The 23080-nt window shown below is 38.7% G+C and overlaps 2 protein-coding genes and 1 long non-coding RNA gene across 4 annotated transcripts in view; all 3 read left to right on the top strand.

Annotated features, from left to right (window-relative positions):
• The window catches only part of LOC120730805 (butyrophilin-like protein 10), a 28069-nt gene extending 7263 nt beyond the window's left edge, over positions 1–20806 (top strand). Inside the window, exons 3-8 of the mRNA XM_040027298.1 lie at positions 14893–14970; positions 18652–18708; positions 19562–19939; positions 20031–20123; positions 20213–20314; positions 20393–20806. Of these exons, the coding sequence (XP_039883232.1) occupies positions 14893–14970; positions 18652–18708; positions 19562–19939; positions 20031–20123; positions 20213–20314; positions 20393–20427 (743 nt within the window). The 3' untranslated portion in view covers positions 20428–20806. The remainder of the gene's footprint in view (positions 1–14892; positions 14971–18651; positions 18709–19561; positions 19940–20030; positions 20124–20212; positions 20315–20392) is intronic.
• Positions 890–4791, top strand: LOC120730821. Its single transcript, XR_005695210.1, has 2 exons — positions 890–2070; positions 2459–4791. It is a non-coding gene; the product is annotated as an uncharacterized LOC120730821 (long non-coding RNA).
• LOC120730813 (CD276 antigen-like) lies at positions 5981–9882 on the top strand. 2 transcript variants are annotated; one of them, XM_040027334.1, is made up of 5 exons: positions 5981–6959; positions 7969–8346; positions 8461–8538; positions 8629–8738; positions 8817–9882. In XM_040027334.1, exons 1-5 carry the CDS (start codon positions 6863–6865, stop codon positions 8862–8864), a joined length of 711 nt encoding a protein of 236 aa, XP_039883268.1. In that variant the 5' UTR covers positions 5981–6862; the 3' UTR covers positions 8865–9882. The 2 variants fall into 2 exon arrangements, with proteins under 2 accessions (XP_039883268.1, XP_039883267.1); XM_040027333.1 differs by having other exon boundaries at positions 5982–6959; positions 8626–8738.
• Positions 20807–23080: the final 2274 nt, after the last annotated feature.

The following is a 23080-nucleotide window of genomic DNA, read 5'->3' on the forward strand; positions in this document are numbered from 1 at the left end:
GGGGGAGCAGAAGTAAAACCAGGTGATAGAAAACACAGAAAAGTGTTAGTTGTGTGTCTGTGGTTTTCATGTTGGGCTTTTAAAAAAAAGTATTAGGCATTTCTGTTCTTGGTTCTTTGCTCCTGGTGAACTTTTCTGTTTCCCTTCTCTTATTAATGATGGGCAACGTGAGGCTCAAAACCGTCTCGCAGTGGCACTATTGACAAATTTGGGCATTGCAACATCTTGATAATGCTGTTCTGTGACACAGTGAAGCTCTGCAAACTCCAAACAACACAACTTATTATACTACACTATCAATAAAAACACAAGTGGTACACAAATCCCTCAAAAACCGCACAGTCATTCGATAACAACAACAACAATATTAACAATAAACAAATAAATAAAGCTAAAGAAAAAAAAAAGAGTTTTAACAGGTGTTTTAGAAATAGCCAATGAGGGCCAGACCAATGAGGGCCAGACCTAACCCGCGCAGAGAGATCCTCGGTGTGTTGTTGTGGTTTTAAACGACATTTTCGGTTTAAAGTAGAAAAAGAGAGCAGACCGGAGTCAAAGCTGAACATTTCTGCCTCTTTTACTTTCCCTCTTGAAACCAGGGGCGCTCTCTCTCTCACTCTGTCTCTCGGCTATACGACAGTAGTCATCAATATTTATGTCTTTACACTTTGTGTTTAACTCATTTAAACCCACACAAGTAACAGTAAACAATAGTTTTATGTATGAAATTTTAAAATGTTCCTGAGTGATTTTTAAAGCATTTTTCAGTAAATACTTTAATATTATAATACGGGGAGATTTATGTGTCACATGACCAGAGCTGTTTACTTCCTGGTTGCTCTTTGAGAAAATGGATCTCCGCGTCGAAGCGTCCAAAGAAAAGGTCAGTAAATTACGTTAAAATACACGGATTGCAAATAGTTTTGTTACACGTGACCTTAATGTGTCTGCAGTAATGTTATGGTCATCTGCGATTACTCGAGCGTGTGTTTGCAGCTTGTTCTGACGGTCGCAGAAGTTCGTTCGTTACTCTGTGTTGTTGTAGTGGGGACATTGTGTGTTTGATTCACGGCACAGAAACACAGAGGAACGAGCCCTGGTTTTTATTGTAAATGTATAAAAATCATTTTAATGAGCAAAGCTTCCTTTTTTCTCGGTACACAATACTGACATGTGACACGTGCGGGTGGAGGAGGTGAGTGGGTGAAACCATGACCCTGCAGATTTTAACCAGAGTTGCTTTTCTATTTTAAAGATTAATCATGTTATATTTCTGAGTGAATCGCGATGTTTATCAGCTGCTGTTCTTGAAACACAGCTCTGATCGGTCCGAGCCTGAAACAGAATCAGGATATGACGAAACTTTCTTTCTCTCTTTTGTTAATCAAGTCAAACGTTACAACAAAACGTGTCTGTTTGAGTCTTGAACGTTGAATAGAAAAGTGAATCGATCCCTAAACGTTGATTTTGTTCATCTGAACGTTTTCAGTGTGAGAAACATTTCGTCACTCATCCACGTGATTTCTTCGTTCTCAGCTGACTGCAGGTTTCTTGTAAACGCTTTATAATGTTGGGGAAACCTGGCACATCAGCTTTTAAATGTCCCCCATTACTGGTGGAAATCTCACAGTCTAAGAAGGGCAACCTGCCTTCATATCCTCCCTGGTGTATCTGACGTGTTGGTCCGCCGAGTTAATGTGATCCGTGAATTGTGGTACGTCCTGAGATTTGATTGTCACCCAGGTGTCGTCCACATACCTGAACCAATGACTTGGTGGTGATCCAGGGTAGCACCGCCCTCTGAGATAACAGCAGGGTTAGAGGGTCAGTGTCTGTGCCAATAACAATCCAAATAAAGTCATTGATGAGACTGAGACTGTCTTCCTGTGATAGTGAGAGTGAAAGTATGAAAGCATGCAAACGCTGCCCTGAAACTCCCGTTACATCACCAGGTAACTCCTATTTATAAACAATGATGATGTCATCAAGGAAATAAGGAAAGTCTGCGATCAAAGAGAGAACTGTGAGTATCTGAGTGAGTTTTTATGTTCTTACCTCTGAAAGTACGAGGTTTCACTTCCTGTGTGGCGGTAATGTCAGTGTACGAGACAGCAGGGTTCACTTTATCTGCAATACAGAACAGTTCACGTGTTACACAACAGCTGGACTCATCTGTGTAAATCCACATAAGTGTGTTTCAGTAATAAGTCAGAAGGAATCATGGAAGTGCTGCTGGAAGTAAAGCAAACAATGAATCTGGGTCACAGATCTCGAAAACCAACACCCATCATAAAAGTGTTATCTGTGTTTGTTTACATGGTTCTCCCAGCAGAAGAAACAACTGACACTCCCAGTGACAGATCCACTGAGAGCTATCGCCTGACCTGAGATCATGAGTTCATGACCAGTTTCAGACTGAACTGTTTTTCTGGGTCGTTGCTTTACAACAAAGTGCGAGGTTTCACTTCCTGTGTGGTGGTAATGTCCCGTCACGGTAATGGTCCCCACCCAGTCATAAAACCTAAACATCCACATTCTTTCTATCTCTCAGTGAGTCTAAGTTACAACCTCGGCTCCCTGTTTTTCTGCTCCTGGCTAATGTGAGGGAGACGCTTCTACAATCAGAAAAGCAAGGCCATGATTCCCTGCAAACAGTATTCTCTTTATAAATCAGCAGTATGATGTAATAATGTAATAATAATAATAATGATGTAGTACAAATCAGGTGAATAAATCTAACAATCTTCACCTTCTTCTAAATCAGGAGTATAATGCAACTTAAACTACATAATGATTTCACAATCTTTAATCAGCCGTATAATGATTCAACAATTCTTTGATTAGAGGTATGATGTAACATACGACAGTGTAATAATCTCACAGTATTGACCCAGGTGTTGTTGTCATGTTTTTATGTGCCAGTGTTTTTCATTTTTGATGATTTAAAAATGGAGATGCCATTTCTAATTACAGCAGGTTTGTTGTCAGTAAAGATGTTCACTTTACTTTAAAACACTCCAGTTTAAGAACAGAGAGCCGAGGTCAGCAAACAAAATGTGAAAATGAGCAATGCAAAACTATGACCTTTCCTGGATATTCAAATTCCAAGTTCCTCTGTGTTCTCCATATGAGGTGGCTGTAGAGCAGGTCCTCTACCAAAATGAAAGGGTGGTGATTTGATCCTTGGCCTCTTAAATCTGCATGCCAAATATCCTTGAGCAAAACACCTGATGCAGCCATCAGAGTGAGAATGTTAGATAGAAGGATAGAAATGCAGAGCCCATTATTATTAGTGCTGTGGATTGTAAAGAACAATGTGGATTAGACAATCCCTTTAACACTGGTATCAAAAGTGAAATCAAATAATCAATTGGATATTATGCAAATATATAAATAAAATACAAATACCTGTTTTGAATGGCAGAAAGATGTGAGAAAGTAAGAAAGACAGAGACAGGTGGGTGAGCTCCATTCACTCTTATCAGCAGAGAGAGAGAGAGCTGCACACTGTGCTGTAAACTCTTTAAAATACCTCAATAAAGGCCTCCTCTGTGCTAACAAGGAGAAACTGAAACCGGAGCAGTTTCCAGCTCTGTCTGCTCGTTTGTTCCACTTTCAGCAGAAAACTTTATTTGCTGCAAAAAGTGACGTCATCCTCACTTTAGCCCATTACTCACATACTGAGCTGCCATGAAGAATCATTTCTACTGCTAAAATAAATGTCCTAAATATCCTGCAAGACACTAACCCTGATGCATCCATCAGAGTGAGAATGTTAGAAAGATAAAAGCACTCGAGTATAGAAGAAGTTTATGTGTGGCTGGATGAATGTTGTGTAAAGTGCTCTGAGTCTCCAGGAGTCTGTTAAATAAGAATCAGTCCACTGATGAAACAGATCCGTTGCTGGAAACATGCTGAACATTACGGCTGATTCTTCTCAAACTGATCAGATGTTGAAATGTGTTTCGTGACCATTTTTTAACCTGAATCCAAATGTAAAAATTTTGGTTCAAATCAGGTGAAGCTAGAATATCAGGGATAGAAAGCTCAAAACAGACGTTTCGCAAGAAGTGACGTCATCCTCACTTTAGCCCAGTACTCACACACTGATCCGGCATAAAGATTATATTTATACTGCTAAACACTCAAACCTCATGGCAAATACGCTTTTTTTCCCCCTTTTTTATTCCCTCTGACTTCTGCTACAAATATCTCATAAACAGGAGGCAGGTTCACTATAACCAAAACTACAGACTCACACATCATGTCATTGTTACAGCAAACAGCATTCACAGCAGTGCACAGTTAAGGTTCTTCTAGGTTCAGAGGTCACTCAGCAGAGGATTTTTGGTCCACCTGTGTGATTGGTCAGAATTAGCCAATGAAAATAGGTCAAATGTTACCTTTTTGTAAAGAAGGAATTAAGAAAACAGTCCAACTTTTCTCTGCATCATTTCTTTCACTCTAAAAGTAAGAGTAAGTATGTTGCTGCTTGTGCAATCAGACTGACTCATCGTTCACTTTCTTTTGCTCGTCTGTATAAACTTTGTTGTGCCGTCAGTGATTCATTACATCACTTGTGTTTCATTGTCATTGTTGTGTATTGTTCATTAGTTAAAGCCTGTTTGTTGTTTCACTGAATGAAAGTTCTGTGTTTGTAGTTTTTGTAAATTCTTTGTGTTTCAGGGATATTTAAATGCACTACAGGCGTATTCAGCTCAGTGAAAACATCAACTGAAAGTCAAATAACATGTATTATTAATTTAAATTAAAAAATATATATAAAACACAGCTGATTTTTATCGTTGTTTCTTTTCCCCAATGTTTCTTTACTGGACAGTAAAACCAGAAAATGTAACATTATTCAATATTAAATACTGAAGTGACCTTCAGATCAGTCTATTGAGCTTGAAGGAGAGGTCAGAGGTCAAATGAGACATAAAATTTTTAATAATTTTACAGAGCGTTCTGTATGATGATAATACGCGCCACACTTATAGGAATCATAGTTTCATCATAAGTTATGAGGCTTTTTCTCAAACTTCCACCAATAAACCAAACTTAGACTCAGTGGTTTCAGATGTAAGCTGACTGACTCCTTTATATCACGTCTGTTGGTTTTAAATCAGAGAAGTTCCTGTTAGAAAAAACTGCTGAACTGATAAGAGACACGTTTACTTACATTTTATACAAACTGATGTCATGTGTTGTCTTAAGCAGGATTTAGAGTCTAGCAGATGCAGCGCTGTCGCTCCGCTTCAGCACAAAGTTATAATAAGTTATAATAAAACTATTTTTTTCTGGTCTTGATGCATCCTCAATCATCCAGGAAGGTAAAACGTAGCGCTACGTCCAGATGAACAGAATCAACTTTTGGATATCTTGTTTTCTGAATTAGTTTCTTTTATTTCAGAGTTTTTCATTTCCAGAGCAAATTTTCTTATTTCAACTTTGTTTTTATTGTTTAAAAACATTTAATTTTCATTGGTTTCACTGCTAGTTTTATTTCTTTTGATTATTATCACTTATTGTTGTATAGAAGGCAAATGTCACAGACGGGGTTTAGGTAAACCAGTGCATGTGTTACAGTAAAAACCCACTGAAGTTGATTTCTCTATAATAATCCAGGATTGTCCAGGCCGCCTGCAGTGAGATTAGTTCTCAGCAGAGCTACGCCCATTCTGTGCTAAACGCGTGTGCTGGAAGAGGAAGTGAGAGTGAGACTTCATTCCTATTGAGCTTTGCTGTTGCTAGCACACGTCATCTGCTTCCAGTCAAGGAAGTCAGGATGTTCGTATTGTTGGAGCTTCTGTGGAGCTAATCAATGTTGTTATTGAGAATTCATCCATTTAATTAATGTCAGAGAAACTCAGAAGTACGAGTCCTGATTTTATTTTAGATATATTAAACATAATGGGAGCACTTTATATATTAATGCCACACTATTAAGCATAAATTAAAATGTGCTTAATTCATCATTTATATATTATTACTCCTCTTTGGTCTGTAATTTGTAAATACAGATATATTATTATAACTATAATTATGGTTGTTATTAGCAGTGATGTGAAAGCTGTACAATATCTGTATTGACTAATAGCATATAAGGAGCAGTGCAGTGCTGCCAGCACCAGTTTAACCAGCACAGCTTCCATTGTTCTCTGCACTGACATGTCTGAGCATTTATACTGGCAGGTGGAGGATGTTACATCATCACAACATTGTAAACTGCGTTGAATCTTTGCTGCAGCTTTGATCTCACAGAGAAATGATCAAACTCACCTTCTGTATCTAACAGATTATTAGATTGATTAAACAGTCATATATCCAAGTTAGTCTCTGGATGCTGTGCTTCATACTGCTGAGTCATTAATGACACAGCACGTTTTTGTTGTGTCAACGTGACTTTCATGTTTTTCTATTATGAAAGTTCAGAGTCGCTTACTTCACCTGACAGCTTAGCTTGTTTTTATTTGTTATCAGTGAGACACATTATAATGTCTGAGTCTTCAAACTGAACAGAAAGTGAGACGGAGCGGACTAGTTACAAACTGAGACTCGGAGTTTCTATAGAAATGATCCAAATACAGAGTAATTTCGGTGATGCGATAAAGCGCGACAGACAGGTTTCACTGTGGGGTTTCCCCTGCGTAAACACATCACGGGACTTCATAACCATCTAGGGCTCAGTTACACCGCTCCGTAGGCGGAGACTTAGGCGGAGACTTAGAGTTATTTTTAAACAGCGAGTGAGCCTCGCAGCTCATTCATTCAATTCGCTCGAAGCAGGCAGGGACTGATCGGACTGCAGCTTTCCAAAAAACGCGCTTCAGTCAGAAAACGGAATTTTTAATCATCGATCATGTCTCTGAACAACTTCTACTTTAAGGACTTTTCCTTTTTCTCACTCTGGACTTTTCTCCTGTTCTCGGCTTTGTCCGTCTGGACTCCAGTACAAGGTAAGCCAACGTGTCCAGCTTTAGTTGCGTGTTAGTGCAGATTACAGTGAATTTTAATGAAAAACTGGCGGATGTGAATAAGCTGAAATGACTGTTATCAGCTGTGCTGTGTTGTCCGTCACTAACAGTGTGACAGCTGTCAGTGAGTTACTTTAAAACCGGAAGAAGCTTAAAACAAGAAGATTGTCAGGCAGGTTCTGACTGTGTGAGGTTTGTTTATAACGGACACGATGGCGGTGATTCACCGAGCAGTCTGTGAGCATGTCAGGTTTATGAGAGCCGTGTGTTTGTCAGAGGAGAGAAAGAGCAGAGTTACAAAACACAACGTCCGGTGAGCCGAAACTAAAACCCTGTTTATTGATCCGGAGTGATGCAGATTCAGTCCGCACATGCTGCTGCTGACTACATGTGTTTCCACAAGCTAATGTGTTTTCTATAAAAACACATTAGCTTGACAACCCGCCATCATGACCCCATCAGGAATTACGTCTGACTGCCCACGTGGCTCGTTTGTCCAATCAGGTGTCTGTGCGTGTTTTGTAGTTTACTCTGGATTTGTAGTTTACATATTTAAATAAATTAAATTAGTTGGTTATTAAACCCGAACTTATCTTATTTTTCTTTATTTGGAGCAGTTAAATAATTAGTTTCAAATCAGTTTCAAATTATCAAAAGATCAGCATGAATCAGTGAAAACACAAAGCAGTCACTCTGTATGATAGTAATGAAATAAAAGATGTCAAATTAAATCAAGTTGTTTATGTAAAACTTAAAAATGTTAGAATTTCAGTACCACAGACAGAACATACGAGGCTCAGTCAGTCTGTAACAGAACAACAAACAGCCATCACTGACAACAACTGCACACTGGTTATGGCTGAAATTTTGTAGTGTATATTAAGAGACACTAAAGTAACAGCACAGAGACTGATGGGGCTGTTACTGATTTTCAGGTCTTCAGTCTATAGTGGTGGCAGTTCAGGAGGCTTAATTTTCCATCTGTTTCCAGGTGAGGTTCTGGTGATTGGTTCAAATCTTCCAATCATCGCTGCTCCGGGTGATGATGTCATCCTGCCGTGTCACCTGGAGCCCATGTTCGATGTCCAGGGTCTGACGGTGGAGTGGTCCAAACCCGACCTGAAGCCCGACCCGTCGGACCGGCTGAGCCGAGTGGAGTACGTTCACCTGTACAGGGACAGGAAGGAGGTCCCCGACATGAAGATGGCCTCGTACTTCAGGAGGACGGAGCTGTTCATGGACGACATGAAACACGGGAACATTTCACTGAAGATCCTGAACGTGTCGGAGGAAGACAACGGCAGATACAGATGTTTCATCCCCAAGCTGCAGAGCAGAGTCAAGTCTGCTGTTGTTGAACTTGTAGTCGGTGAGAAGATTTGTTTTGTTGATGTTTGTGGTTCCAAACTCAAAGTTGTTTTTTTTCTCAATACAAACTTTCAGCCTAATTTTAATAACAGATTTTGACTGTTTTGTCTTTTAGATTCAAACTTTGCTAAAACCTCAACGACAGAGACGCCGCTGCAAACTCCAGATCCTCAGGACACGACTCCAACAAATGGTGAGAAAACAGTCCAACTCTTCTCTGCATCATCCCTGTTTGGGGTTTTGTGTATTTGTGGTGACCTTCTTGTCTTTTCTACATCAGCAGGTCGATCCAGGGTCGCTGTGGTCATCGCTGTCGTCACCTTATTATTAGTTTTGGCTCTCGCTGGTTTTGCTGCATATTTCTACAGACACATTTTTCACCAGACACTGAAAGTAAGAAACAAACAAACACAAACATGTTGTTGCTTCTTGTGTCGTCAGACTGACTCATTATTCTACTTTTTTCAACAGAAGCATCCAGAGGATGATGAGACAGAAAAACAACCACTACCAGTCTAGCTGCTTGCTCAAAGGAATAAATGGACTGGTTCTTCTATACTGCTTTTCTACTCTGGTTTAGCAAAAAACACACTTTGAACTTTGACCCCAGCTGAAGACTCGAGCCTCGTCCAGTTTATTTATCGAGCTCAACAAAGAAAATGTTGTAAAAGAAATGATCATCATCACTGTTCTGGACTGAAGTGAATTATTCCCAAACAGCAGGACTGGAAGGATTTCACAGCATTAAAGGAAATTTCCATGAACGTTTGTGACACAGCTCAGGTGGAAAGGTGGAAATAAACCCTCATCTGAAAACTGTGTGGGAGACACAGAAGTTACAAAAACAGGTTATAAGCTGATTACTTTACTGCACTGTGTTAATGACCTGCTGTGAATGATGTTTAATGCAGCTGTAATTTAAACAGAGTCACTTATTGTGATGCTGAAAGTGTTTATTTATGAAAGCTAGTTTTATATGACAGGACTGTGAGCACCTTATACAAGGTGATTGAAACTTCAGATATTTATTGGTCTTCATTTTTAAAGCCACAGTTAATTTATTAAATGTAATTGAAACTTCCTGCTGGTCAGGACTTGATGTTCAGGCTGTTTCTAGTTATTTATTTAAAGGAGCAGTTTGATCCTGATGCAGAGCTCAAGCTTAACTTCCTCTTTTTGTCATTTAAAGCTACAAACTTTGTGCAGACTGACAGAAATCCTCCTGACTGTAGTTTCTGCTGCAGTTACGGAGCTAAAATCAGAGGATGTTTGTGTCCAGCTCTTCTTTATTCCTGCTCTGTAACATGACAGAGCTCCTTACGTTCACAGTTAAACTGATGTGTTTGCAGCTGTTAGCCAGCTCAGGATCTTTTATTTTTTTATTACCTCAGATATTTATTTATAAGAATATTTATATTTAAGAATTTTGGATGGATGTATTTGTTACTGCAGTGAGTGTAAAGTTACAGTGATATATGTGAATGTGTGAAATCGTCTGTAAATATGAGTGTGAAAGTAAAAAGTTCAAGCACGTTTAGACACTGTTTTCTTTTTTGCCTCTATTTGATGTTAAGTCACTGTTTACCTCGTAACATGGTAACATTTGACAATGAGAACCTATATTTATATTAATGGAGCCTTTACTTTGTTTATTGTTTGCATCTTATAAACCTGAAATCAATCATCAACATAGTGTATGCAGTTCAAATGCAGCTTTTCTTTAAGAGAACGCTGCCATCTGCTGGCTGACCTGCAGAAAAGCTGTTTGTGTCACAGGTTTGATGACACACCTGATGTTATCAAACCTCCAGTCAGAGTCTTTTTTCCTCTGCTGTGTGTCAGACTGGGTTTGATCCATGTTGGTGTAAATCTGACCAGTAGAGCTCAAAGTTCATCTCCTTCAAGAAGGAAACTTTCCATTTCTACTTAGTCAGACTTCCTGTGAAGTCGTCCAAACACAGAATCGACACATTCAATGACACTACATTAACTGTGACACAGGTTTTTATACTGAACACTGTGGTTTTCATGAAAATGCTGAAGTTCTTCCCTCAGATCAGTAACATGTAGTAAAACACAGCAGTGCGGACCTGCAGCTTCAAGGACCTCTCTGCTCCTGACTTTCTCTCTGGTTTCTACACAGAGAGGAGAAAACATCCACCTGCTCCACCCAGAATCAATAAGATGACGAAAGAAGATTTCCTGCTCTACCGGACAAATAAAAATCGCAAGTGACAGCAAGGAAGACAGAATGACTCGGCATGAAAATGTCTGATGTGATATGTGTTTTGCATTAAAGCTGCACTTCAGTTACTTCAGATTTACATTTAGTTCCACATGTATCATTTTAAAAAAATCCACACCCTCGCCTCTGTAGTCAGCTGACTTTATGGTTTTACCAAGTGATCTGAAACACGAGACTGAACTAAAGAAGCACAAACATCGCTTCCTCTAATTGCCACATAGACTCACCAGTGAAACATGTCCAGTGTTCTGTTTCAGGGACTCGAGTAAGCTCCCCAATCTGTGTTCAACAGTTGACAGTTGTAAAATAAATTCCCTTGCAGAGTTGACGGTCAATACTATCTAGAGACCACAGGTGTTGTTGTACTTCCTTTATAGTCATTTGACACCTCAGGCAGTGCTTGAGGTGTCACACTGTAGTGTCATAGCTGTTACATGTCATGACGATGCAATTTTATATCAACAATCACCATAAATTCCTCTTCTGCATATGAATCATACTTTAACCTAATGACCAAGGTTCAGTCGATGGTGGTTGAAATATTTCTTGAATATTTCTTTTCGGCCTGGCATGAACTGAAGGGTCATTCTTCAAAACCAGACCCTTTATTTAATCATTTCCTGTCACACATTTAAGAAAAACAAACAATAAGCCATGAAAGGTAGATGTAATAATACTGTTTGAAATATTCTTCACTATGAAGTTAAAAGATGGTCATCCTCTTATTATATACTTACTCAATTTCAAATAAGTTTTCATTTAGATTTTTCGATTGTCACATTTTTTAGGTTTTATTTTCAAATCTTTGCTCAAAAAAACTCTTTATCTAATAATTCAAAAGGTTGCAATTGTCATACTTTAATTTGTCTTCTTTCATCATGTGGGTCACAAGGTTATGGTGGTTGTGCCACAGGCCGTCTAAAAATACTTTAAAACCAATGACCTTTGTCATTGGTGTTGATGGTTGCTGTTAACACAAGATTCATGTCATGGGTTGTTGTCAGCAGTGCTGGTCAAGTTACTTGAAAAAATTAATCAGTAACTAATTATTGATTACTTCCCCAAAAAAGTAATCCTGTTACTTTACTGATTACTTATTTTCAAAAGTAATTAATTACTTAGTTACTTATTTACTTAGTTACTTTTTAAAAACACGATTTACAACCTGAATAGGTAACAAAGTGATAGATCTTTCAGCCCAATTCTACTTTTTCTGCATAATCCATCATACAAAATGTAATCAAATGGAAAAGTCTCTTTATAAAACTTGTTTTATTAGTTTTAACTTTATTCATCAAGCAAAAATTTAATTATGTGCAACATTCTCTGACTTGAATAAATTAGTTTAATATTTAAACCTATTTTCTGCACATTCCAGCACATAAAATAAAATGTTCTTTTGTGTTTACACTCAGTCTTTCAAATAGATGCAAGTAAAACAGAGCAGAAAATAAATTAAGTCAAAGACTCAGCGGTCCTGTTGCTCTATTTTCACCTGTAAAGCAGGACTAGGGTAGGCGGAGGTTTACCCTGGTGTAGGTGTGCCGCGGTCAATTGAAGAATCCACGACTTTCTCTGTGAGTTTCCCATTACGTCCTAGCGCACTCAGTGCTCGCTCGGAAGTTAAGAGGGTTTTTTGCTGCAAAAATAAGTTTTCTTCCCACACACAACGGACACTAATGTTTTTGTCCCTTTTTATGGAATCAAACTCAAAGTAAGGTCAGTACTTCCACGCTTTAAACGCTGCACGCTCATACTCTCTCCGCACTCGATATATGATCCATTGTCCATTTGTCACTGTCGCATTCTCTTCACGGCACTTAATCTGGAAAAGGACAGACTAAGTGAAGGTCTTCAGATCCTGCTGTGTATTTTTTTTAGATCTTTCTTGTATTTTAGATAAAATTGTGGAACCACTTTTTAAAAAAATAAATGAATTAATTAATTGATGGTGTTTATTAGCTGATGTTCACTTTGCCAACTGCAAACTGCCCAGGATCACAGCGATTACAACTGTGGTTAATCATAGAGGAATAATTATAACGGACAACACTGAACAGGCTGAAAGTGTGAGTGTGAACGTGTTTCTCTGTTAATACTGCAGGGCCGTGTGTTTAAAGTGTGACAGAAGACACGTGCTATACTTTGCTGTTTGGCACCAACATCTGACAGGTGTGGAGATCTCCCGGTAAACGTTAAAACCGTCCGCTGAAAAAAAAAAAAAGAGAGACTTAGACGCCGCATCTGGCCGTATCCATCCACCCATCCCATATCTATGAAAGCCCGTTACCACCACTAAGGAAAAAAAGGATCTATAACTCGAGTTATTTTCTCGAAATGTTGAGAAAAGTAACTTGAAATTTCGATTTTAGATACTTGATTTTTGGGTTGTGTTTTTTTTTGTGGAAACGGGCTTAAATACGTATCCGTCCCACAGTGAGTCAGTCAGTGAGTCACGGAGAATTGTTGTAAAGTATTTCATCAGTTAATCAGCTCAGAATTGATGTGACTGAACAAAAGGACGTCGTGACATTTAATAACAACTCATTTGTTTTAAATGCTTAGATGACATTTGGGCTTTCCAAATATAAGCAGCTCTGGTGATTTTGGTGACTTTGTTGTTTATCTGCCATGTAGATCATGTTTGAATAACCACCAATAATCAGTTATTGCCTGATATACGCAGATATCCATTTGTGTTAATCGGTTAGGCTTCTACCCTGCTGTGCTACACATCCTCCACAAAGACAGGTTATGAGTTAAATGTGAAAACAGCTCTGTTTTGTACTTTTAAACGCTCTCTGCTTCTTGCTGTTTCTTCATCTCATCTTGTAACTCTTAGTACCCCAAAGACTGAAGAAATGGAAGAAGACAAAGGTGATTCTGTTTAAACTTGAGCTGAAACAAACAAAAAACCCTTTGCCTTTCCTTGTCATGTCTAACAGTTGACATGTCTCTGGCCTGGGAGGGTTATCACGAGCATTTAATTAACAAATTAATCAAATTAAAGCCGCAGTGTTGAACGGTTTTGAAGAAGGTAATCCAACTTTTTCATGTGTTAAACCAGTTTTGTTACTTGTGGCTTCCTTCAAAAACTTGATGGATGCTTTTGTTTTTGAAGAGGTGATAAAGAATAGAAGTTCAACAAAATTGACAGAACTCAGAAACTCGACCTGTTTATTTGCATGGTTAATCCCTAAAGGGCCGTCTCTCTAAAGAGGAATCACTAAAACTAAGAAATACTCATTGGTTATGTCTGAAATCTCTCAAACGTATAGTGAGTGTTATGGGTCAGAGAAATTTACTTTCTTGAAGTCTTTCGAAGATAGAAATGGCAGAACCTGACTTTGTTGACCTTGTATTCCAGTTTCTTCACGTATAAAAGGTGACAGAGTCCCACATATTGAACCTTCAGTGGTGTTGTGACCTATGATGTGCAATGTCACTGTCACCCTGTGAGCTGAGGTTTATACACAACCTCAGCTCATGTGAACTCTGAACTGAGGTTTACCAGGTCCCAGGCTCCTTAATTCCACTGACTCAGCATCACTTATTAGAACTAAACAAGGCTTTAGGGTGGAACAAATCTCCCAGGAGTTCTCTGTTGGTTTTCGAAACATATTGAGGAGGACTTGTTTCATTCAATAATTTAGTCCCAGAAACACCTCTGCAGTAACACCACAAAGACTCACGGGCCTGTTCATGATGTTCAGGTCTTCAGTGTGTAACTTTATAGAGTTATACACTGACGATCTGAGGATCTGTGGAAGTTCTGCAGGAGTTCAGGAGAATTAATTTTCCATCTGTTTCCAGGTGAGGTTCTGGTGATTGGTTCAAATCTTCCAATCATTGCCGCGCCAGGTGATGATGTCATCCTGCCGTGTCACCTGGCGCCCACGTTCGATGTCCAGGGTCTGACGGTGGAGTGGTCCAAACCCGACCTGAAGCCCGACCCGTCGGACCGGCTGAGCCGAGTGGAGTACGTTCACCTGTACAGGGACAGGCAGGAGGTCCCCGACATGAAGATGGCCTCGTACTTCAGGAGGACGGAGCTGTTCATGGACGACATGAAACACGGGAACATTTCACTGAAGATCCTGAACGTGTCGGAGGAAGACAACGGCAGATACAGATGTTTCATCCCCAAGCTGCGGAGCAGAGTGAAAGCTGCTGTTGTTGAACTTGTAGTCGGGGAGAAGATTTGTTTTGGTCATGTTTGTGGTTCCCAACAGTTTTGTGTGTTTTTTCTGTACCATTACAAACCTTCAGTTTCATTTTATTTTATTTTTTCGTGACTTTTAGATCCAAACCACGTTAAAACCTCAACGGCAGAGACGTCGCTCCAAACGCAAGATCATCAGGACAAAACTCTAAGAAATGGTGAGATAACAATCCAGCTCTTCTCCTCATTATGTCTGTTTGGGTGACATTTTTGTGCATTTACCTTTTTTCCTTTGTTGACATCACCAGGGTCTCTGTGGTCATCATTGTCATCGCCTTCATGTCCGTTGCTGCTTTTGCTGCTTTCTTTGCATAATTCTATTAGTGCATTTTTTAGACATTAAAAGTAAGAAACAAACAAACACAAATAATGTTGATTCTTGCCATCAGACTTAATTGGATTTGAAAAAAAACCTTTTCAGCCTTTTTTTTTTTTTTTTTTTTTTTTTTTTTTAAATCAGAAACAGCCAGAGGCAAATGAGAAAAACACTTTTTATTTTTACTGGATCTTCAGTCAGGTTGGATTCAAACCAACAGCCACCGGGAGACACTCGGGCCCAGCAGCACCAAGATCATCTTCTATAACAGGAAGTGAGCCTAATTTGAACTTTGACCCCAGCTCAAGACCACGTTCAGTTTATTTATCGAGCTCATTTTCACATAAAGAAAGTGTAGAACAAGAAAACCCAGAGTGGAAGATCAGAGGATGTAAACAGGAAATATTTCTTACAGACGTCTTCAGTCAGAGTTGCTGCTGTCAGACTCTGGAGGATCTGCTTGGAAACATCAAGCAGTGAAACTGATGGATTTCCTCCTTCAGTACAAAACTGTGAAGTTCAGCCTGGAGAAGAAACACTCCTCTGCCTCACTGTCAGCGTGTTTAATGAATATTTATTTAGTCTCACTGTGTGAACTTATTTAAATGTTATACCTGAGTATTTAAAGAGAACTTAAATCTTCAGTGAGACCTTAAAGCATCTCCGATGGACAAATTAAAGGGTTAAAATCCCCCCTGATCATTGCTAACTAGACTGAAACAAATCATCCCCAAACACCAAGACTGTTTTGTATTTAAATATGTTCAGTTTTTTTTCAGCATCCGTTACAGATCAAAGCGTTAAAGGAAATTTAAAGGTTTCTCTCTAGGTACCATGGCCTCCTTCCATAGTCCAAACATTAAGTGGAGACTCTACATTGCTCATAGGCAATGTGAGTGTGAATTTTTCTATGTGTTTCTGTATTGGCCCGCAACAGACTGGAGATCTGTCATGGGTGCACTCCGTTTCTCGCCCTATGGTAGCTGGGATGGGCTCCCTCCCGACCCTGATAAGGATGGATGGAAATAAGTCATCCGCTGGCTGATTTGCAATAATGAAAGGAGATTTGTGAAGTATCAGAAGTTTGATGAGATTCACATAAGATTCAGAGTGCACATGCACAGCAGCTGTGAAATTGTTCCTTGTAGTTGATAATTTTCTACACTCAAAAAATTAACTGTTGACTTCGATTAATTATTTTTTTTGTCAACAGGTTTCAGAAAAAAAATGTATTATGTTAGATAGAAGCAAAAATGTAAGTCAATTAAAACAAATGAAATTAGGTTAGAAAAGCAAAAGTTTTGTGAACTGAGGTAATAAAAATACTGCATTTCTTTAAGTTTTTCAAAGATGTTTTCCCTTTGATTGAGAAGCTTATTCAGTTCTAAAATCCAATGGTGAAGAATCCCAGGTATTTAATCTCTTGTGGGAGCTGTCTCTTAAGAAGGTTGTTGACCCAGTAATGATCATTATCAGTAGAGGTTTCAGGTGAAACCACCTCTCTTCTCTGTCTAAAACATGAAAGACTGACCTTTATCCTTTATCTTTCAAGGGTTTTTTTTAAACCTCTGCTGATAATTACAATTCCTTATTTTTTTTTTTTTTGGAAGCTGCACTTCCAACAATATCTATAAAAAGGGAAATCTTTGTGCCCAACTTAACATGCAAAGCAATCTGATACAGTTGAAAATGACTCCTAAGGTCAGCCTAAGTGTCCTGGAGTGATAGTGTTGCAAACAGAAATACCCAGAAGAGCCAGAGGATCAGGGCCGGGGGTATATTTATTGTGTAAATATGTCTGTAGTTCAAAGTGATGGAGAACAACACTTGTTTATAGCTCAGTGATGGACTTTTGTTTGGTAAGACCTACATAACTGGGTCAAAGGGTGTTCCAGCTCATGACTGTGTTGGCTGGTCGTGTTTTCTCCAGGTGTTTCCAGATGTTTCTAGTCAAATGACTAAGAAGAAGAGAGAGGGGCGGGGCTAAAGAAGTAGCCTACTTGAACGGTCCACGGTGATTCGGGTTATTCATTCAAAGACTAACTACGAGCCATGTCTGTGTACAGCTCGCTGGGTGGAGACTCATCCTCACTGTGGACTTTCATCCTGTGCTCAGCTTTGCTCGTCTGGACTCCCGTTCAAGGTAAACTCACAGCTACATTTCATTCACATTTTCAAGAAATAAACAAGCCGAATTCCCTTTTAGCAGTTCAACTTTGTTGTGTGTCACTGTGAGTAATGACATCAGTTAATTACTTTTGAGACGTAAAATAATGTTAAATTGTGGTGATTATCAGGCAGGTTCTGCCCCGTATGAAGCGGTTTCTTCCCATTTGAGCGTTGATAAGAGTGTTATGTATTTATTTATCGGATAAAGGCGATGATCCACTGAGCATTCTAAAGATGTGTAAAGGTTCGACACGCCTATTTACGTCAGACACGCCACACCTGTTTCTCATAGCGTAAACAAAACGCGTGCGTCACACTGCTGCCTAGCAACAAGAACGAAACAAGGAAACATGTCCGGTGTGGAAACTCGCTAGAAAACATTAAATATAATCTCTGATATCACGTAATGACACATTTCAAACTTTGTTTCTCGCCTCAAATGTTTTCATTTGCTCATTTCGCAAGTCTATCTTTGAAAAATGTACGAAAAAGTTTGAAATGAGCCGCCATTTCGGCACAGTTGTAAGGCCTGATCACGTGACTGATTTGTCCAATCAAATTCAGTCACGTGAAAGTCTTGATTTTACATATTTTTCCACTTATTCTTGTAAATATTTTTAGTCAGGCTTTCAGTTTAAAGTTTCCATTCTGCGTTAGATTTTAAGTTAGTCCTACTCCACTGTTTTATGAGGTAAACTCCCTGAACCTACCGTACAAAATAAGACAACAGAAGAAAATCTAGATTAACTTGTAGCTTTTTATGGATCTCCTGCTTTGTTCTGAACAGATATGTTCACCTTGGAAGGGAAGGGGTGCTTAATTTGTGTGGTACACACATTTGATCTTTCTAAGAATATTCTACTGAGTTGTAAATTTACACATGTCATAACCTCATTTATTGTTTGGTAATCATGACTCTGCTCTTTTCAGTCTTGATTTAATTCAATCATTGAGTCATTTCTGGGAAAAACCCCACCACACATCCAGTTAATCACTGGTGACTAGACATAAAAGAAATTCAATTATATAGGGACTTTTGTGTGTGATTTCTTTATTATTATTATTATTATTTTATCTGACCTGTTATCAGGGTCAAGGAATTATTTTGTGAATATTTCTAACTAATCTATATAGAAAGCATTAAACATCACAATTTAATAAAACATTACCGAATATAAGGCAAAAAAAGATTATATTAATTAATTTCCATATGTTTATATATTTTTGTTTGTTTGTTTTTAAATATATTCATGTTCAGGCTTCATGTTTTTGTGTATGATGTCAGCTGCTTGTATAATAAAATCTTCTCTATCTTCTCATGATCTCTTCTGAAGTTGTGAATTTCTTTTTCCAGTTATTCCGACGTCCCGTGATGGTAAAGGAAGTCCAGAAGTCTTCAGCAGTCAACTCGGTAACGTCTCCACACTGTAGAACTTAATTCTCTTAAATTACATTGAATTTATTTAAGAAATCATGGCCTTACGGGGGGAAAAGTAATGTCAGCAACTGAGGACTGAATTAAACCAACGTCACACAAACCTAATATACTGAATATTTGTGTTGTTGTTTCCACACAAACACCAGAAACCACATCATACATTGTGGTAAGGGGATGAATTAACACTATGTTCCAATATTTTTAGCCGACATATGCGTCCATCATGGTTTTCCACAGATGAGCTAGTTTTGGCTTTAACAACTTAATTCAGAAGAATTTGGTTAAAAGTCTCTGTGGATTAAGGTTTTTTTTTTGTCTTCCTGTGTCTGGTTACTGTAATTTCATTGTTCTGGATCAGCAGGTACCCACAGAAACCCAGCATTTTACTGTCTGTCTGATGATCTCATGATGATGTCACTTATTTACAGAGATTACTCACAGAGGAAGCTGTTCAGGTTTAGATTAAATCAGTTACTGACCAGACTGTTTCCCATGATCAAAACTTTGAATCCCTGACACTGCGTGTGTCTGAACCAGCACAGATATGCCTCCATTTAAACCGGATGCATTCAGCTTAATTTATTCTGCTGTAAATTCACATCCTGATATTGAGATCCCTGTCCTGTTTACCAGTAGACTGAGGAGGACTTCTTTCTTTAAATAATTTGATCTCAGTAAGAAACATTTCTGGAATAACAGCGGAAACACTCATTTGGCTGTTCAAGATCTTCAAGTGTTTGTGTGTGTCACTTTACAGAGTTATACACTGAAGATCTGTGGAAGTTCTGCAGGAGTTCAGGAGAATTAATTTTCCATCTGTTTCCAGGTGAGGTTCTGGTGATTGGTTCAAATCTTCCAATCATCGCTGCTCCGGGTGATGATGTCATCCTGCCGTGTCACCTGGCGCCCACGTTCGATGTCCAGGGTCTGACGGTGGAGTGGTCCAAACCCGACCTGAAGCCCGACCCGTCGGACCGGCTGAGCCGAGTGAAGTACGTTCACCTGTACAGGGACAGGCAGGAGGTCCCCGACATGAAGATGGCCTCGTACTTCAGGAGGACGGAGCTGTTCATGGACGACATGAAACACGGGAACATTTCACTGAAGATCCTGAACGTGTCGGAGGAAGACAACGGCAGATACAGATGTTTCATCCCCAAGCTGCAGAGCAGAGTGAAAGCTGCTGTTGTTGAACTTGTAGTCGGTGAGAAGATTTGTTTTGGCGATGTTTGTGGTTCCAAACTCAAATTTTTATTAACAATTTATGACTCTTATGTTTTTTTTGTGTCTTTTAGACCCAAACTACGGGAAAATCTCATTGACAGAGACACCACTGCATCCCAGAAATGTCCAAACTCCAGATCCTGAGGACACGACTCAGAGAAACAGTGAGGAAAAAAAATCCAGATTTATCTCTGCATCATTTCTGTTTTGGTGACATTTTTGGTCCATTTGTGGTGACCTTTTTTCACCTCAGCAGGTCGGTCCAGGGTCGCTGTGCTGATCTCCATCATCATCACTGTTTCTTTACTTGTAGTCGCTGCACTTGCTTCTTATTTCTCTCGCCATCACACAAAAGGTACATCAGAAACAAACACAAACATGTTTTTGCTTCTTGTGCCGTCAGACTGACTCATTATTAAACTTCTTTTAATAGAAGCATTCGGGGGACCAGGGGATCCAAAGTCATAACAATTACTAGTGCTTTGCACAAAGGATTGTTGGTGTTGATGGAGTGGAGAGCGTTGGTTTATCTTTTCTGGATCCTGACAATTTGGTTGGGGATTCAAACCAGCAGCCACAGGAAGACACTTCAGTCCAGCAGCACTGAGATCATCATAAGGTCACTTTTACAAAAGTGTTTAACAACTATCAGATAAAACACAGAGTGAGTGCTACACAGTAAATAAATGAAAGACGTTACATGTAAGTTATTATCATCATAAATAGCAAGAAGTCTGAGAGCACGAAGATCTGCTGAGGAAAGTATTTACTTAAACAAAAAAGTTTTCTATTTTGTATGTGTTCGTTGTGTTTTCTTTGTTTGTTTGTACTTTATGAAGTTTGCAAAGCAGTAAATATGTGATTATAATCTGACAGATGTTTACTTTGATTGCACAAACATTATGTAGGAGTCATGGATGAATAACAGGTATTTATTTGTAAATAACTGACTATATAAAACTTGAGCTGATTATTTAATTTTACACTATAGTATATTTGTGACTAACTGGGCAGCTTACCATCTTTCTCTGGGGTCAACTTAAAAAAGCTTTTATTTGGTATAGAAATTCACAGTTAACCTCGCTGATGTGAAGCATGCACTTGACCATAGATAGAGAGATGGTGTCTTTGATTTTTAAATGTTTGTCTTGACATTTGTTCTACTTATTTTCATTTTTTATGAACTTTAGCGTGTTTCTTTTATTTGTCTTTAATGTTTAAAATCACCTTCTTCCTGCTCTTTGTAAACTTTGTTTTTAAAGTGCGTTATAAATAAATTATTCCATGCCTCATATATATTTATTTATTTATTTATTTATCATTTCTGTGTGTTGTTTCCTGTTTGCATTTTATGAAGTTTTCAAACTGTTTGATTAGATGAAAGTTTGTATTTTTGTGAATCATTTTGTATTTCAGAGATATTAAAATGCTCTACAGAGTTTTATTATTCTTAGCTCAGTCTGATGCAGTCATTTTTTACTGCTTTACACACATACACACTGTTCCCTCTTACTCCTTTATGTCTCAATTAATGTCATGTATGATGAAATTTTCATTAGTCTCATGTTTCTGACAGTTTGATGGGAAACATGCACGTGAGGAGCTACCTGGATTTAATTTGCCAGGTCTGGTAGTCCTCGTCTTGCTCCTTATCACAAACTAGCTTTCTGGGCCTCATACAAAAACAGTCTTAAGCCTCTAAAATAAAAACTACAACTACATATAAAAAAAACAAAAAAGTGACATTTTAGTTAACTAAAATAAAATTTAAAAATTGTCAGAAAATGCAAAACTATAATAACTCTTATAGCCATCTCCAGGACTGTTTTTGTTTTGTTCCACTTAACACAGGTGCAGACTCGAGTCCTCAGTCCTGTATGTCACTGAATTTGTCAGAGACTGTGGTGGCAGACCATGGAGTTGCAGGCGAGAAGTAGGACCCAAATGCAGGACTTTTGTGGTGAACAGTGAATTTATTTATAAAGTGCACAATGAATCACTATTTACAAGTTCCAGGCACTGGGGTGGCGTGGCGCTTCCTCCCTGATCCACACAGTGCAAGTGTCCATAAAAAGTGCATAGTGAAAACAGCAAACTCCTACCAATACCTAGTGAAGACAAAACACATTGATGACTAGACGATCCTTCCTTTAGCGAGGGATTTCTAAAATAGCAGACCACGGCTGTACTGACAAGTCAGAAGGAAGAATCGGCACCGACTGGAGCTCAGCCACACTCTTAAATAAGGCGCTGATGACGAGTGGCAGGTGTGGCTGCCTCCAGCGCAGGAACACTTGCAGGATCACGATCTGGCAACCCAAAACATCTGGGAGCATGGACACAAATACACACACAGGGAGACGGTTGAAGAAAACAACCAAAAGACTACTCTCAGAAAAAAAGCATATTTATACAGAAAGTACAAGTCACAGTGATTTAGTGGTCATTAAAATGTGTTCAGAACTGCTGATGGTTCATCTCATAGACGCACGATATGATATCCTCGTGTCGGTGTTGTTGGCACATAGATGATGACACACTGCTCTCCCCTTGTGACTGCCGTCAGTAGCAGTTATGCAGTTTATGGTAATTTCATGAGTGTAAGTTACAATAAATACATTAAAGTACTTTCTTTTTAATAAATCATATTTAATGTATACATTTTTGGTTTAACAACACACATTTAAAGGTTTTACAGAATGTTTCCAGGGTGGAACCAATGTTCAGTCTGTTGTTTGGGGTTGACAATATTTTCATTTACACGCCACACTCGGTAGAGGGCAGCATGCTTTCCTTTCTCAGTTGGTGGTAGAGCTATGTAGACGCATGCAAAGAAGTTTCCCGGCTATGGGGAAAGAGTGTGCACTGCGAGATGTGTTTTCATTAACCCCTTCAAGTTCATGCGGCCAATGAGGTTTGCAATTTGTGTTTTATATGTTAGTAGAAAAATTAGATGTTTGTTTGTGACAGAACTGTCAAGTTTATGTTGGTCATTGTAAAGGTCAAATTGTGAATGTTTTTTACGTTGTTGAATAATATGCTTTATTGTTTATTCTCTATGATAACAACTTATTGTGAAAACTGATTATTCTATGTTGTTTGCACAGTTCAAATGGTGTGG

This window comes from Simochromis diagramma, unplaced genomic scaffold (genome assembly GCF_900408965.1).
Source record: "Simochromis diagramma unplaced genomic scaffold, fSimDia1.1 OVJJ01000766.1, whole genome shotgun sequence".
Taxonomy (NCBI): domain Eukaryota; kingdom Metazoa; phylum Chordata; class Actinopteri; order Cichliformes; family Cichlidae; genus Simochromis; species Simochromis diagramma.

What these genes read in the sequence shown, in the direction of transcription:
- LOC120730813 (XM_040027333.1), top strand. Translation starts at nt 6,863, where the DNA reads ATGTCTCTGAACAACTTCTACTTTAAGGACTTTTCCTTTTTCTCACTC. An exon ending in CGTCTGGACTCCAGTACAAG is followed by an intron (nt 6,960 to 7,968) that starts GTAAGCCAACGT and finishes ATCTGTTTCCAG; the next exon opens with GTGAGGTTCTGGTGATTGGT. An exon ending in TTTTTCACCAGACACTGAAA is followed by an intron (nt 8,739 to 8,816) that starts GTAAGAAACAAA and finishes TTTTTTCAACAG; the next exon opens with AAGCATCCAGAGGATGATGA.